Genomic DNA, 23,182 nt, shown 5'->3' with positions numbered 1-23,182 from the left:
ATGGAAAGTTCCTGAGCTCCCAAGCATTAGCTGCTCTCCAACTGAGGGGGAGGAGAATTAAGTAGGAATTTCAATACATTTCCAGCATTTTGCAAGATTATAAGTAGGGAGGGAGAAGGGGAGGAGAGAAGAGAACATTTTGTATTCTTGTCCTAGCCGCTAAAAAGAGTGATAAAATCCACCTGGACCACTTCAAGGGTAGGGACTTGTCCTGTTCTACTTTGTCCCTTGGGAGCCCCATATCTAGCCACTGTAATTTAAGAATTCCTAATACATGTTTCTTGTGGTTTGAAACTCATGCCAGCCTAGAGATAAAGAGAAAGGGGGCAGTTATAAAGAAGTCAATGAAACAGTCTCTGAATCTGCTGGTACTCCACTCCCCAGACTTCTTATAATTTAATTTTAAGTAGTTAATGCTGTCACATGGTTCAAACGCCAGAAACTATTTAAAAGGGACACAATAAAAAGTCTCTCTGGGGCTGGCCCGGTGGTGCAGTGGTTAAGTTCGCACATTCTCCTTCTCGGCAGCCCAAGGTTTGCCGGTTTGGATCCCAAGTGCGGATGTGGCACCACTTGGCAAAAGCCATGCTGTGGTAGGCATCCCGCGTATAAAGTAGAGGAAGATGGGTATGGATGTTAGCTCAGGGCCCATCTTCCTTAGCAAAAAGAGGAGGATTGGCAGTAGTTAGCTCAGGGCTAATCTTCCTCAAAAAAAAAAAAAGTCTCTCTCAAATTCCTGTCTCTCATTGGTCCTGTTTCCATTGGTAACCACTACCCTTACTTTCTTATGAATCCATTCAGGATATCGTAAGGCACATAAACAAATTTGAATATAAGTTCAAATATATTTTGACCCTTTTACACAAAAGGAAGCATTTACACATATGGTTCTCCATTTTACTTTTTTCACTAAACAACACGTTTTGGACACACTACAATACATTTTATACAATTATCTTGTTTTATTTTACTGGTACATAGTATTCCTTGTGTGACTGCACTATAATTTAATCAGTCCCCTATTGAAGGACATTTGGATTGTTTCCAATCTTTTACAGTTTAAAAACAATGTTACATTTACAAATAGTACAGCACATGTGTGCCTCAGAACTGTAGTATAAATTCTCAGAAATGGGAGATCTGAGCCACAGGGGTATATGCATTTATAATTTTGATAGAGATTCCAAGTTGCCCTCTATAGATTCCCCAAAGATATAACTCCACAGTTGCAAAATGTGTCACAAGTCATCTGTTACTTGTAATAATTAAAATCCTGCCATTTATTTATAGTTTAAGTAGTATAAATGATTTCAAGATTACTCCCATAATGTTATTCTCACTCACATTCCTGATAGGGAGAGAAATGAGTGATGTTCCCGTTGTCCAGCTGGGAATTGTATAACCCACTTCTACAATCATGTATGTCACACATGTCTAGGTCATCACCATGTATTTTTAAAAGAGATATATTGGAAATTATCTTGATCTTGATGTACGGGGAAATATGCTTAAGACATGAAAAAGACAAGCCATTAAGGAAAATATTGTAAATTCAACATAAAAAAATTATATTCTATCCACAGATGTACACATATATGTGAATGGTCTCTGTAGAGTAGGGGGTATAGGGAAATGAGACAGAGACTGGAAGCTAAGGAAGAGTAACTCAGCGAGGTACCATTCACTTTGTTTCTAATGTTTATAAACAATGTTGCAATAAATAATTCCCTTAGTGATGGTCATTTATAACTTTTCTAATTGTTATAAACAATGCTTCAGTAAACAGCTTTGTACATTCAGAAACGGAAAAAGAGAAAAAGTGGGCCTGTGCCTGGTTTAATGGAAATTATGTACCAAGAAACAATTGTATGATTGAATGTGTCAGTGTAATTATGTGTTTAAGGTTAAAAAAAAAAGTGGCAGTGGGGGTGGTGAAAAACATTGCTAATTGATGCTCTGCAGCCCAAACCCCTCTGGATTCCTTCTTGCCTACTTCCTGACTCCCTAAGACCCAAAACTTGTCTCTCCCTTTTCTGCGGCCCTACACACGTGGGTTTGAAATCTCACCTCCTTAATTTCACCCTACCTAGCTCAGCCCACAGTTCCCTTGGGCCTAAAACAGGATCTGAAGTCCAATCTAGATTCCACATTCCCAGCTCAAAATAGCACCACCAAAGAAAACCATTGGATGGCAATTATGGAGAAACAGGTAGTCACAAGTACTCTTACATCTTATTCCACTTTCCCTGCTTTCCTTACCTATATTATTGTCTTTTTTTTTTTTCTTTCTTGCTACTTCATAAGCACTTTTCAGGCCTTAAGGCTTTTCAAAGGCTTATTTATCCTAGTTACTAAATCATCACCCCTCCTACTACTCACCTCCTCTTATTTTCACCAGAGCCTTTTTATTGCAGGAGGTAAAATAGATGCAGAAACTTCTATATACCTGGCTAAAGTAGAAATTAAAGATGCCATAAAAACCCAAATGATGCAACCTTAGAAATAAATGGGAGAGCTGGATCCTGGCCGCTTTGAACTCTGCCCCAGAGGACCTCTGTCCTCCCACCACGTGCCTAGGGGTAAGACCTCTGACTTTTCAGAGGCCAGAGGGGGAAATAAAAGTTATATTTATATTCCCTGTAGATTTTCCATATTTTCCTTTTACCCCTACACACTCACCTTTGCCTGTCTCCCTTTCCCATTCTACTTCAAATCTTTATCCCTTTGGAAAAAAAGTAATAATGATCAGATTTATTGAACAGTCGCTGCTTTTCAGGCACTGTGCTAAGTACTTTACATGAATTATTTCATTTAATATTCACAAAAATGCTTGAAGAGAGGTCCTGTTTATTATAATAATTTTGCAGGGGCCAGCCCAATGACCGAACGGTTAAGTTCATGTGCTCTGCTTCAGCGGCCCCGGGTTGCACTGGTTCGGATCCTGGGTGCAGACATGGCACCACTCATCAAACGATGCTGACGCGCAACTAGAAGGACCCACAACTAAAAATATACAGCTATGTACCGGGGGGCTTTGGGGAGAAAAAAGAAATATAAAATCTTAAAAAATAGTAATAATAATAATTTTGCAGTTGAAGAAATGAAGGCCCAGAGAAGGTAAGTTGCTTGTCTGAGGTCACATTGTTAATAATAATTTAAGCACAAACAGTTTTATTCCAGATCTCATTAATCTTATAGATTTTACTAATCCTAAATTAGCCAAATTCTCAGTAGAGCCTCCTGTAGTTCTTTTGCCCTCAAACTCTGTTCAATCTGATCTATTCTTCAAAGTAGTTGACTAACATAGTCAAGATACCGTTCTAACATAACAGAAACCGTAAGCAAAGTGATCCTTCTAAAAACATGTCAGATCATCTACTCCTCCGCACAAAGGAGTATTGTCCCCTATTTAGCTGAAAGTAAATCCAAAATCTTTACCTACGAGCCCTTCTTGATCTGCCCCTTGTGTTCCCCAGCTCTCTGACCTCCGATTCTTTTCTCTTTGCCTTGCTCACTCCAGCCACACTGTCTTCTGTGCTTTTCCTTAAACACACTAAGCACGCTTCTACCCGGGGTTTTGTACTTGCTGTTCTCTTTGCCTGGAAAGATCTGCCCCCAGATACTCACAAAACTAACCACTTCATTTCATTTCCTTCTGGTCTCTGTCCAAGTGTCCTTTTTTCATAGAGGCTTTCTCTGCCACTCTAAATAAAGCAGTGTCCTGTTCTTCTCTGTCTCCCTTATCCTCATTTATTTTTCTTCAGAGCAGTTATCACCATATGGTATATTATTATATATTTATTTTTCTTTTAATAATCTGTTTCATATCCTTAGAATTTAAAAATTTTAATGGCAGGGACTTTGTTTAGTTTACTGCTGTATTCCCAGTGCATGGAATGATATATAACGTGAAATAGGTACTTAATATTTTGCATGAATGAGAATATCAAACAGTATTTTTGGAGGGCTTCCTTTACACCATCCACTCTAAGTAGTTTACATGTGTATTCTCTCATTTAATCTTTATAACAACATTATGAGATGTAGCAACACTTTGAATGTGATGTCCAGAACTTTTCAGTGGCCTATGAACAACCAGCTCTCTGAGATAAAAGAAAATGTTAATTTGTAGCATTTGCAGATATCTGTGGTGTAAATGCTCACACTGGCTGATTTCAAACTACCAATGTGAGATCAACTGGCTCACAAAATTCCTAGACCTTTAGTAATTGCTTCACGAGCTGGTATGAGCCCACTCCAGCACACCACTATTGCTGTTCTTAGCAGAGAATAGATCTTTCACAAATTAGCCCTTATCTCTCTTTCCAATGGAATCTCCTCTGACTCTTCAACTCACCGCCACAGCCCACTTTCAAATGATACAGAATTCCTGTCTGTGAGAACGTGCCCTGCTTGTCCATACTTAATTGTCACCGGGTAATGGGCTGTATTTCTGAGAAATTCTTTCATCCCTCCTCAGTCTGGCTCCGTACTGACGCATCTCCAAAGCAATCCCATCAATTCAACAAACATTTATTAAACAACCAGCACATTCCAGGGGAGAAAGGTAGGAGCTGGAGGGATAGAGATAAAGGAGAAGCAGTCCATGTTCTCAGAGTAGCTCACAGACTTGTAGTGAGGGCAAGTGCGGAAGAAACAAAGTTGAATTACAGTCTAACAACTGCAATAATGAGGGCAGGATCAAGGCCGATTTCCCGGAGGAAGTAAAACACAAATATCTTGAAAGACAGACATTTCCTAGGCAAGGAGATACAGGCAATTTGAGACTTCTGGAACAGATTAAGAAAGTGGAGTAAGACTTCCCGGACTCCTCTGCGCTCCCCAAATCCTCAGTGGGAAACTCTATTACACTCCATTATAGCAGACTCTCTGATGGGCAAGTAGTCAAAGCAATGAATAGATCACAAACACAGGGAGAAACACAACAATTAGTCAACATTTTGAGAAATGTTTGCCAAAATTTTATACCTGTAGGTTGTCAGCAAGTCATGGCCCACAAACTAGGTATTCTGTTGATAGATCGAAGAATGCCACAGAACTTGACAGACCTGTTTCAGTCAGCATAAACACTGGAAAATGTAGCAAAAATCATTGGAAATGATGAAGCAATGTTGGTAGGCTGTGGAGAAAAGGTCACATGATAAAGAAATAGAATAAAAATAATAAAATTAACACAATGTGTTAGCCACTGATTTATGTGCTTTACTTGTATTAACTCATTTAACTTTTGTCACAATTTTATAAAGTAGTTCTATTATTATCCCAGAGATATTTCACAGATGAAAAAACTGAGACTTAGGAAAAGTTAAATAGCTTACTCAATGTCACAGATATACAATGAAGTGCTAGAGCCAGCTTGTACTGGTTTGCAAGAGTTGATTATTAAATACTTAGTTGGTGGCTTAAAATAGGTCATAGTGGGAGTATTTACACTGTGGATATTGGAAAATACTATATATCAGGCCTTTTTTTTTTGGAGAGCAAGATTATCAGCATACCACTGGTAATCTTAGGTATTGTTCCAGACTTTGGGGGTATAATAAGATCAAAACAAACAATAAATCTCTGCATTCATGGAGTTTATAGTCTAATGGTGGGAGATGGACAATGAACAAATAAATAAGTAAAATACATGGCATGTCAGATGATGACAAGAGCTATGGAGAAAAACAAAGTAGGAAAGGGAAATAAGTAGTTAGGGAGAGCTTCCGTGTTAAATAAAATGGTCAGGGAAGGCCTCACTGAGAAGGTCACTTCTGATTAGTGACCTTAAGGAAATAGGGAGGAGCAAGACCTGCATCCATCTTGGAGAAGAGTTTCCTAGGCAAAGCTTCAGCAAATACCAAGGCTCCAAGAAGCGAAAAAAAGAAACGTAACTTGGGCATTTGAGGAAAAACAAGGAGGTCAGTTGACTAGAACAGACAGAGTAAAAGGGAATCTGCAAGGGACAGTATGATGAGTACACCTAGGCATTATTTTATTTTTTAAAAAATGAGGTCTTGGGGCCAGCCCCATGGCTGAGTGGTTAAGTTCACACGCTCTGGTTCAGTGGCCCAGAGTTTCACCTGTTCGGATCCTGGGCGCAGATATGGCACTGCTCGTCAGGCCATGCTGAGGTGGTGTCCCACATAGCAGAACCAGAAGGACCTACAACTATACAAGTATGTACTGGGGCTTTGGGGAGAAGAAGAAGAAAAAAGATTGGCAACAGATGTTAGCTCAGGTACCAATTGAAAAAAAAAACGAGGTCTTGGTACGCATAGCTGGATAAATTGTAACCAGCAATAAAATAATAGCTCACGTTTATTGAATGCTTATTGTGAGTCAGACACTGTGCTAAGTGCTTCATGCACATCTTACTTATTCTTCTCCATATTGTTTTACTTAATCTTCAGAGCAATCTGTGAGGCAGGCGAAACTGAAACTGAACTGAGAGTTTAAGTAAATTGTACAGAATTACAATACATAGGAGAATGGATGAGAACTCGTGTCTGTTCCTGCCTGCTCTATACCTACCCTTCTCTATTAGAATTGTCAGGTGAGGGGCCAGCCCGGTGGTGCAGCGGTTAAGTGTGCAAGTTTTGCTTCAGTGGACCGCGGTTCGCTGGTTTGGATCCCAGGTGCGGACATGGCACCACTTGGCAAGTCATGCTGTGGTAGGCGTCCTGCATATGAAGCATAAAGTGAAGGAAGATGGGCATGGATGTGAGCTCAGAGACAGCCTTCCTCAGCAAGAAGAGGAGGACTGGCAGCAGACGTTACTCCAAAATAAAAAGAATTGTCAGGTGAGTTTGTTGGATCCACACTCAGTGTGAGTGAAAGAGTTTCAGTGTAACTATAGGGCAACCGAGGAGTGTTAGTAGGCATATGGTTGTGATTTGGTCTATAATAATGAAAAGGAGAAACCTAAGGTATCATGGAGGTAGTAATTGTAGAAACAGCTACCACCCCTAGGGTTGAGAGAACAAAGGGAAGAGGTTGGAATTATTAAAACACAGAAACTTAAACGAGGGGCCAAACAGAGCTGAAACCCAGACCTCTAAAGAGGAGGTGCTGCTTGGCAGGTCCTTGTGTCTCTGAACTCAGAAGAAAGGCCCCAGGGGTTGGGACCCGGACCTGTGAGTAGGGGGCACTGGGGAGTCGGAGCTGGTGTCTCTGAAGAAGGGGTAATGAGACTGGTTCTGTAAGTGTTGGAAAAACTGCAAACTGGTTCAGCTGCTGTAACAGGAAGGAACTGCCACTGACAGAATTAAGATGCCTTGCTGGGAGGCCACTGATAGGAACAGGAAGCAAACAAAAAGGAGGCTTCCATCTTTCCTCCTCCTGCCTTGCAATATCCCTCTAGTAGTCTCTGTTGGGAGAGCTTGACAGAAAGCCAGTATACAAAGGAGAAATATTCTTTGCAGACTCCCAGCCCCAAAATCATAAAGCAGAAGGGTGGATTTGGAGCTGAGACAATACCTAATAACTGACTCTCTTTACCTGGCTCAGAAAGCTTTGCATGGTCTACCTCTTCATAAGCTTCTTTGCAAGAGCCACATGGCCTTCTGGCGGATCCTTAAAGACACTATGTTTCTTCCTGCTATAGGGCCTTTTGCATATTCTATTCTTTGACTAGAATGTTTTAACCTGTTAAATACTCTTACTCACACCAAATCTCCATTTTATATACTTTCATAACACTGTAAACCTCTCTTCTAGTACTTGTCACAGTTGTACATCTTCACTTATTGACATGGTCTTTTTTTTTTTTTTTTTGAGGAAGATTAGCCCTGAGCTAACTGCTGCCAATCCTCCTCTTTTTGCTGAGGAAGACTGGCCCTGAGCTAACATCCGTGCCCATCTTCCTCTGTTTTATATGTGGGATGCCTACCATAGCACGGCTTTTGCCAAGCAGTGCCATGTCTGAACCCGGGATCCGAACAGGTGAACTCTGGGCCGCCAAAGCAGAAAGTGCAAACTTAACCGCTGCACCACTGGGCCGGCCCCTAATTTATTTTTCATTTTTCCTTCTCCTTAAAGACCCCCAGTACATAGTTATATATTTTAGTTGTGGGTCCTTCTAGTTGTGGCATGTGGGACGCCACCTCAGCATGGCCTGATGAGTGGTGCTAGGTCTGAGCCCAGGATCCAAACTGTCAAAACCTTGGGCCACCAAAGTGGAGCACATGAACTTAACCACTCGGCCACGGGGCCTGCCGCATTTCTTTCTTTTTTTAATTGAGGTAAAATTACATAATATAAAACAAAATTAGCCATGACAAAGTGTACAATTTTTGGCATTTACTACATTCACAATGTTGTGCAACGATCACCACTACCTAGATCCAGAACATTTTCATCACCCAAAAAGGAAATCTGATATCCATCAAGCAGTCACCTGTTCCTCCCTTCCCCCACCCCCTGGCAACAGCTAGTCTGCTTTCTGTCTCTATGGATTTAGCTATTCTGAATGTTTCATGTAAATGGAATTATACAATACGTAACCTTTTGTGTCTGATTTCTCTCACTTAGCATAATGTTTTAGAGGTTTACCTACTTTGTAGCATGTATCAGTATTTCACTTCTTTTTATGCCTGAGTAATATTCCATTGTATGGATATACCACATTTAGTTTATGCCTTCATCAGTTGATGGACATTTAGGTTGTGTCCATTTTTTTTGGCTATTATGAATAGTGCTGCTATGAACATTTGTGTACAAGTATTTGTTTGAAATGTGTTTTCAATTCTTTTTGTGTCCATGCCTAGAAGTGGAATTGCTAGATCATATGGTAATTTTGTCTTTAACTTTTTGAGGAACCACCAAACTGTTTTCCACAGTAGTTACACCATTTTACATTCACACTAGCGAGGTCTGAGGGTTCCACTTTCTCCACATTTTCGCCAGCATCTCTTCTTTTACAACCACTGCATACAAGTCATGTTCATGCTGCACATATTCCAACTCTGATGATTCGTTTCTGTATTGAGGTAGGACCTGGTTATTTAGAGATGTTTGGACAAGTCATATCTCTCTGGGCCTCCATCAGAAAATTATTGTCAAGTACCTTTTTATTCCAGTTTTCAAAAAAAAATGAGTCTATTAGCTACATCCTTTCAGAGACTGTCCTTCTGGGCTATTCACTGTGCAGAGTCATTCACCCATATCATGGAATCAGATGCTTTTATTTAAAAATCACTGTGAGTTGATGCTTCTTTTGTTTTCCGTCCATCATTTTCCAGGTATATCTCTATCTTGTGTGCCTTGTCAGCAGAATATTCTTCTCCATTGCTAGATTTGCTTAAATCACAAATCTTTTGCAACGTTGTGTTTGATTGCATTTCTTTTTGCTTTCATTAGCAGATGTTTTTGAACAATACTCTGCCTCCTAATTTGTGCTGTTTCATCCATGTCTCTGGTTGTCAAACCAGGATATTTTGGGATTAAAATATATTGATTTCTCTGGCCCTCTATGCCTGCTTCTGCCATTTCCTCACTATTTTTTTTAAAGATTTTTGAAAATTTTTTTTCCTATTTTTCCAAAAGCCCCCCGGTACATAGTTGCACATTTTTAGTTGTGGGTCTTTCTAGTTGTGGCATGTGGGATGCCTCCTCAGCATGGCTTGATGAGTGGTGCCATGTCCTCGCCCAGGATTCGAACTGGTGAAAACCTGGGCCACCAAAGCAGAGCTTGCCAACTTAACCACTCAGCCACGGGGCCAGCCCCCATTTCCTCACTTTACATAAAATTGATATTACCCAATTTGTATGCATTTGTCAAAATTCATCTATTGGTACAATTAAGACTTGTAAATTTCATTGTATGTAAAATTTAACTCATTAAAAAAAATAATTGTGGGATCCGGCCTGGTGGCATAGTGGTTAAGTTCACAGGCTCCAGTTCTGTGGCCTGGGGTTTGCGGGTTGGGATCCCAGGTGTGGACCTAGCAGCGCTAGTCAAGCCACACTGTGGTGGCATCCCACATAAAGTGGAGGAAAACTGGCACAAATGTTAGCTCAGCAATGATCTTCCTCAAGCAAAAAGAGAAAGATTCGCAACAGATGTTAGCTCAAGGCCACTCTTCGTCACACACAAACGAAATAAATAATAATAATAAAAAATTGTAAACAACCATTAATAGTTAAGAATATGCAATGCTGAAGTGTTTAGGGATAAAATATACTGAAGTTTATAACTTACTTTGAAAAGCATTAAAAAATTAAGCTGGATGGGTGGGTAGATAGATATGTGGTAAAGCCAATATTGCAAAATGTTAAATGTAAAATAGGTGGTGGGCATATATGCTATTCTCTGAACTCTCTGTTTGATAACTTTCATAATAAAATGTTGAAAAAAATGCTCTTTAACTGCTCCAGTCTACACCAATTATCTACTTCCTGAAGATTCTGTGATCACTTCCATTATAGTCTGATCACATCAATTTATTTAATTCAAGTAAATGAACATAGATTTAGAGGAATAGATAGGATAATGTACAGAAAGTCGTTTACAAACTGTGAAATGCTATATAAATATGCTGTTATTAATACTATGAAGTTCAAAGCATCAAGCTCATGCAAAATCTTTTTTTTTCTGCTTTATCTCCCCAAACCGCCCCCATACATAGTTGTATATCTTAGTTGCAGATCCTTCTAGTTGTAATGCAAAATCTTAACACAATACAAAATATTATCTTGAACGTGGTTTTTGTTCCTTCAGGTGTTCTCTCACTAACCTGGAAACTCTTGAAGGAAAGAGACTGTGTTTTTTATTTACTCTGTACTCACAAATTGTCCTGCAGAGTGTTAAAAATTCTGAAGGGTGGGTCAATATGAGACTTCTGGTTTGGATAGCTGGGCAGGTGGTGGTACCTTACCCTGACATGTAAATCACAGCAGAAGGATAGTGAGCTCACTCTGATCTGAGAAGAGACATAGCTCTTTAGAAGCGTGAGGTATAGGAAGTCCTGGGAGGGGAAAGGGAGGTCTGTCCTGTGGTCTGACAGTGTGGAATGCCTGGTTTCAGATAGATCTGGGTTTGAATCCTGCCATTTATTAGCTTTGTGGCCCTGGATGATTACTTAGCCTCTCTGAACCTCAGTTTCCTCATCTGCAAATGGGGAAACATAATTCCTACCTTGTGGGGTCTTTGCATTCCAGAGTGCCCAGCACAATGCCAGGTATATAATAGGTATTCTAATGATAGTAGCTATTATCATTGTTACTATAATTAGAACATCTCTGCTAAAAATTTGTTTCTTTGTGCCAGCCCTGTGGCCGAGTGTTGCGTTCGTGCACTCCACTTTGGTGGCCCAGGGTTTCCCTGGTTCAGATCCTGGGCGTGGACATGGCACCACTCATCAGGCCGTGCTGAGGGGGCATCCCACATAGCACAACCAGAGGCACTCACAACTAGAATCTACAACTATGTACTGGGGGGCTTTGGGGAGAAGAATTGAAAAAAAAAAAGAAGAAAGAAAACAAACGAAAAAATAGAATAGTGTTTTAGGCAATACTTTCGCCTATCGGATGGACAGGTGGGCTACATTATCACTGTTTTTCATGAGTGCCCCTTAATTTTCTTGATTGTCTTAACTATGGGGAGTTCAAAACAGATTAGATTCTGGCAAAAACATCAATACTGCTTCCTTATCTGGTTCACATAGGCTCTTAAGAAACCGCATCTTGAGTTTGAGGAACAGGATTCTTTGATAGTGATCTCAAGCAAAGTTATTTTGAGAGTTGCATCCCATGGAATCAACCTCAAATAAGTGGCTAGTGATGCATCCCTGAAACATCTCCTCTTCTTTTAAGGACTAACCATTCACAAATTTATGCAAATTCCTTTGAGATGTGTCACTGCAATGCCCTTGACATGGTGGTCAGTAATCACCCAAGTATTTGAAACAAATGCCAAATTCAATCAGTAAGTAGATTGATTAGACAATCAAGTACTAAGGTGGGGAATGACAATTTAATCCACTCAAATCAGGCAAAAGGCATAAAAGTGGCAAAATTAATTCCATCTGTATGAAACGGCTTGAGTTTCTCATTGTCATAGTGACTTAAAAAAAAAAAAAGACTCATCATCCCTATCAGTGGCTTGAGAAGATTTGCTAGAATCTATCAGGCAGACTACGCAACCATAATATTTGGTTCAGGTCAAAAACTCTGGCCAATAAAGAACCTTGGTCCTCTGAGACAGTATCTGAATTCTCTTGGGATGTTAATCTTAAGTTTTTTTAGATAATAAAACCTTTTTCTTTTTCTTTCTTTTTTTTTTGAGGAAGACAAGCCCTGAGCTAACATCTGCTGCCAATCCTCCTCTTTTTGCTGAGGAAGACTGGCCCTGAGCTCACATCTGTGCTCATCTTCCTCTACTTTATATGTGGGACAACTACCACAGCGTGGCTTGCCAAGTGGTGCCATGTCCGTACCCGAGATCCAAACCAGTGAACCCTGGGCCGCCAAAGCAGAACATGTGCAATTAACCGCTGCCCCCACCGGGCCGGCCCCAATAAAACCTTTTTCTTATGGGTGTCTTTTTGTCCAGAGGAGGTTTAAACTGAAATACATATGGAGATGAAGTCTTAAAAGTTTCACTTTAAGTTTAGGAATACTTTGTATATACTTGTATTAAAATTTTAATGTTTAAGAGAATTTAGCAAGTTAGAAATTCTAATTTGTGGCCAGCCCCATGGCTGAGTGGTTAAGTTTGCGTGCTCTGCTTTGGTGGCCCAGCAGATGTTAGCTCAGGGCTAATCTTCCTCAAAAAACCAAAAAACAAAACCAATCTCATAGATACAGAGAAGAGAGTTGTGGTTGATAGATGCAGGGAGTAGGGGGTGGGTGAAATGGGTAAAGGGAGTCAAAAGGTACAAACTGCCAATTATAAAACAAATAAGTCATGGGGCTATAATGCACAGCATGGTGACTGTAGCTAATAATATTGTATTGCATATTTGAAAGTTTTGAAGAGAGTAAATCTTAAAAGTTCCCATCACAAGAAAAAAATTCTGTAACTGTGTGTAGTGACGGACTTCTAGGATTGGCACCTGAGCCAACATTTGTTGCCAATCTGTTTTTTTCTTCTTCTTCCCAAAGCCTCCCAGTACATAGTTGTATATTCTAGTTGTTGGTCCTTCTGGTTGTGCCATGTGGGTTGCCACCTCAACATGGCTTAATGAGCGGTGCCATGTCCGCGCCCAGGACTCAAACTGGTGAAACCCTGGGTCGCTGAAGTGGATTGTGGGAACTTAACCACTCTGCCATGCAGGTGGCACTGACGGATGTTAATTAGACTTATTGTGGTGATCATTTTGCAATACATACAAACATTGAGTCATTATGTTGTACGCTTGAAACTAATACAATGTCATATGTCAATTACATCTCAAAAAAAGCGTGATTAATTGGCTTGAGATTTGTGATTTTAATTGGAAAAGTATGAGACTATATTAGAATATATTAAGAAATTATGACTCACTATATTTGTGATTTTAATTTCTTGGATTTAGAAGAATTGTTTACACACCTGGGAAAGTTTTACAGTACTCGAAAATAATACATGTTAGATTGATAAAAAGCATACTAAATTTGAGGAAATTTGCCTAATATAAATGGGACTGATTTTTTTGAAGAGAGTTTAGTCTGTTTAACTTGAATTTAACTCAATATTAATGGAAAAAGATTGAAAGTGATTTTAAAATTTTAGTTAGATTCATAAATAAAAAATTTGTCAGTCTTAAAGTCTTAAGGAAAATTAGATTAAAAACTCACTTTATAAGTTGAATATTTTCTAAACGTATCAAAAATAGTGTTTTTCTCTCCATAAAAGTCATGCATGGACATAAAAAAATTCACGTTGGCAAAATATATTTAATTTTCAGGTGAATAAGCATAACAAGTATTACCTCCTCTATCACAGGCCCTTGGTTATATTATGGCCTCCTATGTTATAAGTTAGAACAATTGCTGGTGATGATTCAATCCAATGACTTTTTGCTGCAAACGAGACTTCAGAATGAAATGATGAAAGGGGAATTAATTTACACGGAAAGTCCAAGAGCCAGACAGACTGAGAAAGGTTTTGCAAAGTGAATGAAAAGCATATTTTTAATATTTTCTTTTAAACATAAAAAATACTTTTGCTTTACATAATGAGTTTTCCAGGTGGTGTTTCTTGATTGTGCGCTAAATTGCTAGGTTCACTCTGATGGTCCTTGAACAGAAAACAATTTAAGGAATATTCAATCTTCAAGTGACTTGGAGCTTAGAAACTTCTTCTTCCCAAATAAGTCCAGAGGGTAAGATCAACTTCAGCACTACGGTACCACAGAAACAAAAAATTAAGAAGGGGCCACCTTGATGCTGTGATATTTGCAAAATTAACAAGTCAGTATACTGGAATCAAAGGGGAAAAGAGAAGGCAAAGGTTAGCTTGTCTTTCCTGATATATTATGCTTCAATATTCTATGATGATTTTCAACACAAAAAATGAAAAGAGGATCTGAATTTTCAGGAAAAGGAGTAAGGGAATATTACTAACTATGCAAAATCTAATGACCCTCTAAGAGAAATACCTGTGTGGAAAGTTAACTTGAAACGCAGAGCCACTTACACCTACATTTCTTCTAAATAATTTTGTTTAGCAGTAACAGAAGTTAACTTGAGGACTAAATATTTGCCAAGCATTATCTCATTTAATCATGGACATTATCTCATTTAATCCTCACTATATACTCCTACTAGGCCTTCATTCATTCATTCATTCATTTATTGAGTGTCCACCTGGCTGGGCATCCCACTAAGCGCTGAGAATTCACTAGGGAGCATTACCAGTCCTGCTCAGTCTCAAGAAGCTTACTTAGCTTAGTAATTATATTACCCTCTTCTTCATAGGAGGAAATGCAGGATAGGCAGTGAGAGGTTGATTTACTTGTCCAAGGTCACACAGTGTTGAAGCAGCTACAGGAACCAAGATATCTCATTTCAAATATTTGCTCTCAATCATTAAGCTATTAAAGACTTCTGTTAAGATTTTTTGCTTGTAAGTCATCTTTCTAATTTTTTTCCAAACATTTTTATCTTGGAAGAAAAAGCCTGATAGTCAATTACCTCTCTGTTCCCCCTTCTTTTTCACAGTATTGACCAAAGAACCAATGGTGAAATTTATACTCTAATTGCCAGGCATCTGAAAGACTTCAGGGGCGAGGAGTCAAGTCCCAGGGGAATGGGAGACATTTTTGAAGAAACAATAGCAACTCTGACACAAGGCCAGCCTATAAATGCGGGGGGCACAAAGCTGATCCACTGCCAAGGGTGGTAGTTTGTTTTTTCACCTTCTTTTTGCCTTTCTCCACTACTTCCAAGGGTATTTTGAAGCCCGACAGTCGAAGCAGTGCCTAGTCCCACTGGCTCCAAAACGACAGGAAATCTAATTTTTACTCTACAGTCCTAGCCTCCTACCCCTGTACGGTCTCATTCTCGCCTTCTCTCTTACATGCTTTCACTTCGTCTTCATCCTTCCCGGATGATCTGCACATGACCGTTTTCCTTTTATTCTTTCGCCATATGGATTAGACTGTCTTATGGCGACCTTGACAGACAACTGGGTAGGAGGCCCAGTGGGTGGATGGGTGGTCCGTTCTGAGGGGGAAACCTTCAGATAGCTATGAGAAGGCGCCACGAGGAGGTGGTGACCACCGACCTCCACTCAGCGTTGAGTTTCCTAAAAGATTGACAGGAACTGTACCAACTGTCTTTGCTCTAGCAACTTGCGCGATCTCGCGAGATATGGACGCCTATCTGGAGGGGGGAGTCAAAGGCGCCTCTCTGTGTGGGGGATGGGAATATCTGTGGCGCAATCATTGCGCGAGATTGGGCCATGGTCGCTGGGGCCATACTTAGATCTCGCGATATTTCGGCTACTCCAGTCTGGAACAAGGGGCAGCTTCTCGCGAGAGCCCGTGCTGAGGGCTCGGTGAGGCCCCGTGTGTTTGTGTGTGTGTATGTGTGTTGGTGAATGTGAGTACGGGGAAGCAGCGGCCGCCATTTCAGAGAGCTTGCCGACGCTGTCGCCGGGGTGGATCCTGAGCTGCCGAAGCCGCGTCCTGCACTTCCCCGCGGGCTCTTCTAATCCCATTGTTTCTTTTAGATTCGCTCGGGCCTATCCGCCCTTGGAGCCCGAAATTCGGGCTGGGCGGTACCGCGGCCTGGGCCTAGCGGCTTAACAGCAACAGCGGCGGCAGCAGCAGCCCCCGTCTTTTCGAATACAAGCACCACAGCGGCCCGAAACCCCGCACAGGTAAGGAGGCCTTGCGGACCCGCGTATTGTCAGAGGTGTTTTGGGGTTTGGTTATTTTCTGAGTTAAGGGGTACTGTTTAGGTGGTCTTTAGTTTGGGGGGGCATGTTCTCGAGAAATCGGCCCCATTTCGGCGACCCCACCCTTATCTTCCGGTCGGGTCGATTTCAGGGTTCTTGGGTGGCAAGGACCTCAGGGAGGCCTGGGGCAGATGGCGACCTGTCCCTTAGAGGCCTGGGCCGACCGAGACCTCCCAATATGGCGCCAGCCGACCGCTGCCATGGCACACAACCCCTCCCAACGAGGGAGTTTCCCTTTGCCCCTAAAATGGCAGCGCGGGTTTTTCGCGGAAAGAGGCGCCCTCGCTCGAGGCTCCTGGTTTCTGTTTTTGGGAGTTCATTGCAGGCTTTTTTTAATCGAACATTTAATCTATATTCACGTGTGCGGTTTTAGAGGCATTTTGGATTTACTTGCCAAACCTGGTAAAGTTTAGTCATTTTAGGGCTTTTGAAGGTTTTTCTGAAGTTTTGGAGCGTGGGTAAGAAACATTGAGCAAAATAGAAAAATCTTTGCTCACAGAATTACCGTATTCTTTTTTTAGGCGTTTAGAGAAAATGGCAGACGATATTGATATTGAAGCAATGCTTGAGGCCCCTTACAAGAAGGTGAGAAAAAACATGTCGGTGAGGTTTATATATTTCTTAATTTAGCATTATTCACGAAACTACTGCTGAAATGTAAACTAACCTCCCCGGAGCCCTCTTGATTTATCTTATCAGAGATGCATTACGTGTAACTTTCAAAAGTAAATATATGCTATTGATGTAATAATATTGTGCAGTAGTTTCACTTCAGCGTGATGAATAAATGCCCATCTATCTCTCTTTGTAGACTTGCCTAACGATATCTCACCTCTACTCCCATGAATTCACCTTTGATTCCAGTGTGAACTGTCAATCATAAGGTAGTAATTGAGTGACTTATCGCTGTACCGTGGTCCCCTAGGTAAAATGACTCAACTAAGAATTACCAGCTCCAGTTTGGTATAGCAAAAAGGTGAATGTAGTGGTTTGGGAAAAAAGCAGGGGTCCAAGAATAACAAAGCATAACCAGTCTGTGGCAAGCAAATCTTAAGATAAGTCTTACAAGAAGAAATGGGTGAGATTTAAATTTTTTCTGTATGTATAAAAGACTGGTGATAGTAAATATTAAAACAGGCAGGCGATGATCTGCTCAGTTAAAAATTACTAAAATTCTTGGATCCCTGAATAAAACAAATTTTAAAACAAAAGAGGCAGTATCACAACTTAGAGTCACTTGATGACTGTTTTACTGTTCTCCATATTGTTGTATTTTTAGTTAGTCCCTACCATAATATTTCACACTAAAACCTACAAAGGAATTATTTTGCTAATAATATAGTCTTTGACCCATTTCAGTGTCACAGTAAAAGTGTCTTTTCATTCTTTCACCAGTTGGTGGTGAAAATAGCAGTATGCATGCATTATCACTGGTGTCACAAACTGTAAGCTTTGTAAGTTAGCACTTAGACGCCTATAACTGATGTGTTCAAACTTTAAAATAAACATTGCGCTAAACCTTTTAAGAATAATACATTTGTTTTGGAGTGTATAGCACGACCATGTGGTACCAATTTGGATGAATTCTTTATAGCTTTAAATAGTGTATGTAGTTTTTTAATGCTTAGACTCTGGAAGAGCTACTTTCTATTTTAATGTTAAGATTCTTGTGTCTTAGTTTAACATGGATGTAATTCCATGTAAACAGGTATGGAAGTAGGAAATGTTTAGGCTGGACTGGTGGATTATTAATTGACTTTCTTGGGTTCTTGGGAGTCAACATTACTAAAGCAGTGTGAATCCCTGTTTGCTTCAGGGCGAGATGTGTGACAGAGGTGGCATCAAGCTCTTACAGTCCCAACCCTCCAACGGAAATGGGCGAAGATCTCAGGAATGGCATCGGTCACAGGAAATCGATAGTGGCTGGCTGCTAGCACGGCCACTTGGGGCTTAGGCAGAAATAGAGCCGTGGTACTGACCAAAGGGACCATAGCACATGGAATAAAACTCAAAAAAGGACTTCATTCATGTTTTATAGACATTCTCTTTAACCACTTCAACACTGTAAATCTGGATAACTTAATATCTAACTATATAAGAAAGTAAAATTTAACATGTTAATATGCATTTTTATTTTTGTATTTTGATGACTTAATTGTAAGCAACAAAGTGGTTAAACACATACCCATCTAAATTTTTTTATAGCCTTCCATGTTAAACTATAAATAAGTAATTAGTTTTAAAATTGTTTTGTATTTTCTTATTCCTGTTCCCTTTACCCTTTGACAACTTGAAATGTTACCACTTCGTCCTCATGATGTTCTTCTATCAACCCTGCTTAGGATGAGAACAAGTTGAGCAGTGCTAACGGCCATGAAGAACGTAGCAAAAAGTAAGTTTTAAAAAGGGACCCGGGGTGGGGGGGAGCTTTATGTGATGAGATTTTAGGTTTTGTTCCTGTGGCTAAAGCATCAAACTAAGATTCTCTTCTGAAGCTTTTCTTTTCCTCTTTTAGAAAAGTGATTCTTTACCTTTTGGGACAGGAAACTTTGAGGATATCAAACTATGTATTTTTTCCCTTGATTTCAGGATATGGTTACAGGGACCTTTTTGGACACCTTCCCCTCCAAGTCCATGCATAACGATCTGGATAAGAATAATAGAGCTTGTTTTTTATCTTAAATTTATTAACTTTGGCTTAATATTTAGTTATTTTATCGATAAAACTGTCATATCCACTGAAGATGGATTAGGAAGAAGAAAAGGTAATAACTGGGCCGTGAAATTTATTGTTTGCCCTAAATTACTGAAGGAGTCAGAGCTGTGAATTATTTATGCTCCTTGCTGCTTAAAGGCCCTTTTTGTAGTAATAATGCTATAGCATACTTAAGTACTTATGTTCATCTTACATGGCTTTCATTGTCTTAGGCTGTTTAAACTCTAACAGACCTATTAGAATGGAGTTTTTAAAAATTGTGAATATTTGTGAAAGGTATTTGGGTTAAATAAGAGTAACCCAAAAATAGGGACTCAGTGCTACAGACTAGTACAGAATACAGCATACAAAAGTCTAAATAACAGTATAAACCAGATCTACTATTCTGAGGTTGGATCCTAGTGGAGTTTGCTTTCAGCTCCAAGATTCTTAACATCACAAGTCATATTATGAGTATTGTTATGTTAGCTTAAGTTTTTGGTGTCATTAAAATATTTTGTCAGGTTCATGACCTCATGATACGTAATGGAAAATGATGGTAAAATAGCCACTCACTTGGTTCTTTTTGGCTCTTCCTCCTAAGAGCTAAAAGTGCTTCATGATATACTACCTCAACATCCTCATAGCAACTTTGCTAGGTAGGTTGATTTAATTTCATAAAGCAGGTGAGAAAATTGTCAGATTGGATTATTCAGGCTTTGCTATACCAATATTTTTTTATTCTTATAAGTCCCCTAAAATAATGTAGTAATGGATTACGTGTGGAAAATGTCCTACGTTTTTTCTGGCATAAGCTTGGGTGAGAGTCTGGTATAGTTCCTCACTAATCACAGTACGTTATGGGTATTAGGTTGGGTTTAATCTTCAATTGTTAGAAGCAATCATCCAGTTGTTTCGTGGTTCAGTGTCATCTCATTTTAGACCTTTTATTAAAGTAATAGTTTCCTAATTAATGGTTCTAGTTTGCAATTCTGTAGTGAAAAGAAAACCTAGGAAAGGACATCCATATAAATTGACTGAAATTTTGCAGTCTAGGTAGCAGGCCTAGTGGGTGGCTGAAGATCTCATTCTAAGTGCCAAAAGCACGAGGGTGTAAGCTTTTGGGTGCAGACCTTCTTTTGTTGTACCATTCTCAGATGTCACGCCTTCCTACTAACACCATCTCCAGTTTATACTTGTTTGCATCCTGCGTTTAAGCGCGTTAAGGCTACTAAGCTTTTATGAGGAAATTTAGCATCACGCTCTCCAGTGGCTGATGCTAAGTGGCCTTTGTAGTCTAATGTAAAGGGTCTTATGGAACTAAATAGAAGAATGGACAATTTTCTTCAGTTGGCCATAGGGTGGGTTATTTAAGGGAAGATCCTTTCAAAAGTCACACTACCATTTAATATATTTTTAAATATGCAAATTATTTGTCAGACTTTTCGTCGTTAATTGTGGCTGATTAAATAAATGGCTCCCTTGTTCAATCAGGAACTTTGCACCTATTTTCCTGAAGGGAAATAACCTTTCTGATTTATTTGAAAGTTCTCTAGAAGAACATTTTTCTATTTAGGGATAGATAACAAGTAAAATGTGGTGTGTGCTTTAGTCTTTGATATAAATTAAGTCTCTTAACCAAAGGAAGGTGCCATGTTGCATTTTTCATCCTAAAACTACTTTGTCTTAAAAGCCATTGAATGTTGGGATGGAGTTTTAAGGTAGTGAGAAAATGTACATTCTGAGAAATTGAGGGTTGACTGACTAATAAATGTTTTCTTTTAAAAAATAGTAATTCTGATTCTCAATACATACATTCAGTTGTATTCCGGTAGTAAAAAGAACTAAATTTAATTTAACATAAATTGGTTATCAGTTAGCCTGCTTTCTGAAGAGCTGTACCCTAGAGTTTGGCAAGACCTCAAAGTATTCCTTTGAAGTACCTGAGCTTGCCTGCATGGGAATGTTATTTGTTAGCGTAACTAGTTTTGCAAAGTCTAAACTGGCATCCATTCAGTTAAGCTCTTTAGGAGTTACTCAAAAAAAGATAATAAAATGACACAGTTGAAATATATTGGCTACTGTGGTGTGGATTATCTATAAATTTTGGAATAAATGACTTTTCTATTTTTTTTCTTATTTTCCAGAGTACTTTGCATTTAAAATTTAGATCTTCTTACATGGAAGAGGTCAAATCCAGTTATAGCAAAACACCTTTACAGCAGAGGCCATATAACCAAAAAGTCTAAAGGCCCAGCCCAGTGGACCATTTACTTCAATGATGTTCAGTACAAAATTCCACTGCCACTAAAGACTTTGGAAAGTCCCTTTAAGTTGTAACAGGATTTGACTATTAGTGTGGATTTTGATAACCCTTCTTTAGTTAACTTAATAAATATTCTTTGAAGCTGCAGTTTATTAGAGAGAAGTATATTGCTTTCTTGCAACCTTAAATTTTTGTCTAGGCTTTTATCTAGAGGATCGTATTTTCTGAATGTCTTAGTATGTTGCTGTCTTTTTACCTGTCTGGGGTTGCCTTCAGATGTGGGTGGGGACTCATTTATAAAAAGTTCTGGGAAGACCTTAAGTTGAAATTAGCTCTCCAAGTTATGAGTCTTTTCCTTTGGCAGAATAAGTTTGGGGCCTAAAGAGAGGTAAATAGGGAGGTTGGCTGCCTCTCTGCTATGGGCCATCTATGAGCAGAGCAAAACTTTGTCTTTTTTTTGTGGGGGATGGAGTTACTTTTTCCTTTGTCCCCTAATTGATGATATTTAAAACTTGATTCTAGCTATCTCTCAGAATTCTTCCGTCTAAGCCATAGTGTCAGGTTTTTCAGGCAACAAAGTTGGACTGTTACCTGTTGCCCTTCTGGGCATTACTTTGATGATTTCTATATAAATAATGAGTGTAGCCTAACTTTCTGTCATGTGCTACCTAGCATATACATTTCTGACAGTCAGGTGGATTATCTTGAAATTTTAGACAAAGTTTCTGCCTCCTTGGAAAGCTCTACATCTCCTTGTGATTGGAGTGTGGGTTTCAAGATTCCAGAAGGTGGGTGTCTTCATTTTCTATTTTCAATGCACTCTAAGATGACCTGCTTACAGGTTCTCTGAGGCAGACTTCAATTGCTCTTGTGCTAACTTTGCTTTGATAAGGACTAAATAGTTAATTAAATTTCCAAATGACATAGAGTTGTCAAATGTTTGATAATCTTTTAGCCACTACAAATTGACATTTTAGTGGAATAAGTTTACTTTGAAATGTCTTTCAGTTTATATTGAAATATCTGAAGGCACCTCTGAAATTTGGGTGGTGACATAGAGGTACAGATTGTAAGATTTAATTATGAAATGAGTGGGTAGTGTACTGCAGAGAATCCAGAAATGAACAAAGATATGACTGACTGGCTTTTTTACCTTTCAGAGTTTGAGATTTTATAAAGATTTATAAAGGTGTTCGTTCTTGGTTTTGATTGCACTCCACAGGCTTGTATAAACTGGCATAAAAATGGCATACTCCATTTTTCTGGTGTACTCATTATAGCTTTAGCAAGAAAGTATCTGAAATGGTCACATTAAAGTCTAGGAGTGTCAGAATGCATTTTACTGCATTAGTTTTATCATCCTTTGTCATTACTTATAAGTTTGCCCTTGAAAACCAAAGTATTGTTCATATGGCCCTTTGAAAGTATAAAATATTCACATGTGTAAATTGGGTCAAAATTGGTTTACTTAAGGGAAATTAGTGTATTTAATGAAAATTTTTATGTGTGATCCAGTAGTAATACTTAAATGTTAACGTATTTTGTTGTGACTTTGGTTTTATTACTGTATCTTGTCCATTACAGTAATACGTGTTGGCAAGTTATATGATGGTTGTATTTAAAAGTTCAGGTTTTGATCTCTACCTGCCAAAAAGTCCTTTGCTTGTTAAAGCTGTAGCTGACTCAGATTGTACTCCTACTCTCTTGAATGATTCTTTGTCATTGACTGCTGATTTTCAGTAGTAGAAGGCAAAGGTGGGGTGTTGTTTACCTTACCTAGGAGTTATTTTCCCATAAGTATTGTTATATAGCGTTATATGATAGTAAATATAGC

At 39.2% G+C, this 23,182-nt stretch overlaps 1 protein-coding gene and 2 long non-coding RNA genes across 6 annotated transcripts in view; 2 read left to right on the top strand and 1 right to left on the bottom strand.

Annotated features, from left to right (window-relative positions):
* Positions 1-14,085: 14,085 nt before the first annotated feature.
* LOC124249102 (uncharacterized) lies at positions 14,086-15,642 on the bottom strand. The gene is made up of 2 exons (XR_006891273.1): positions 15,506-15,642; positions 14,086-14,327 (listed from the first exon to the last, which is right to left on the bottom strand). It is a non-coding gene; the product is annotated as an uncharacterized LOC124249102 (long non-coding RNA).
* Positions 15,643-16,015: 373 nt separating this feature from the next.
* Positions 16,016-23,182, top strand: part of RBM39 (RNA binding motif protein 39) — a 29,820-nt gene continuing 22,653 nt past the window's right edge. For 2 of the 4 annotated variants that reach the window (XM_046678228.1, XM_046678227.1), the window contains exons 1-3: positions 16,018-16,309; positions 16,909-16,972; positions 18,730-18,779. In XM_046678228.1, coding sequence (XP_046534184.1) covers positions 16,922-16,972; positions 18,730-18,779 — 101 coding nt within the window. In that variant the 5' untranslated portion in view covers positions 16,018-16,309; positions 16,909-16,921. Of the gene's footprint in view, positions 16,310-16,908; positions 16,973-18,729; positions 18,780-23,182 lie in introns of all 4 variants that reach the window. The other 2 variants (XM_046678231.1, XM_046678229.1) reach the window with 2 other exon arrangements.
* On the top strand, positions 18,786-22,140 carry LOC124248346 (uncharacterized). Its single transcript, XR_006890995.1, has 2 exons — positions 18,786-19,741; positions 21,230-22,140. It is a non-coding gene; the product is annotated as an uncharacterized LOC124248346 (long non-coding RNA).

Source organism: Equus quagga, chromosome 12 (genome assembly GCF_021613505.1).
Source record: "Equus quagga isolate Etosha38 chromosome 12, UCLA_HA_Equagga_1.0, whole genome shotgun sequence".
Taxonomy (NCBI): domain Eukaryota; kingdom Metazoa; phylum Chordata; class Mammalia; order Perissodactyla; family Equidae; genus Equus; species Equus quagga.
The sequence above is the reverse complement of the archived record's forward strand: the minus strand, read 5'-3'. Positions and strand labels throughout refer to the sequence as shown.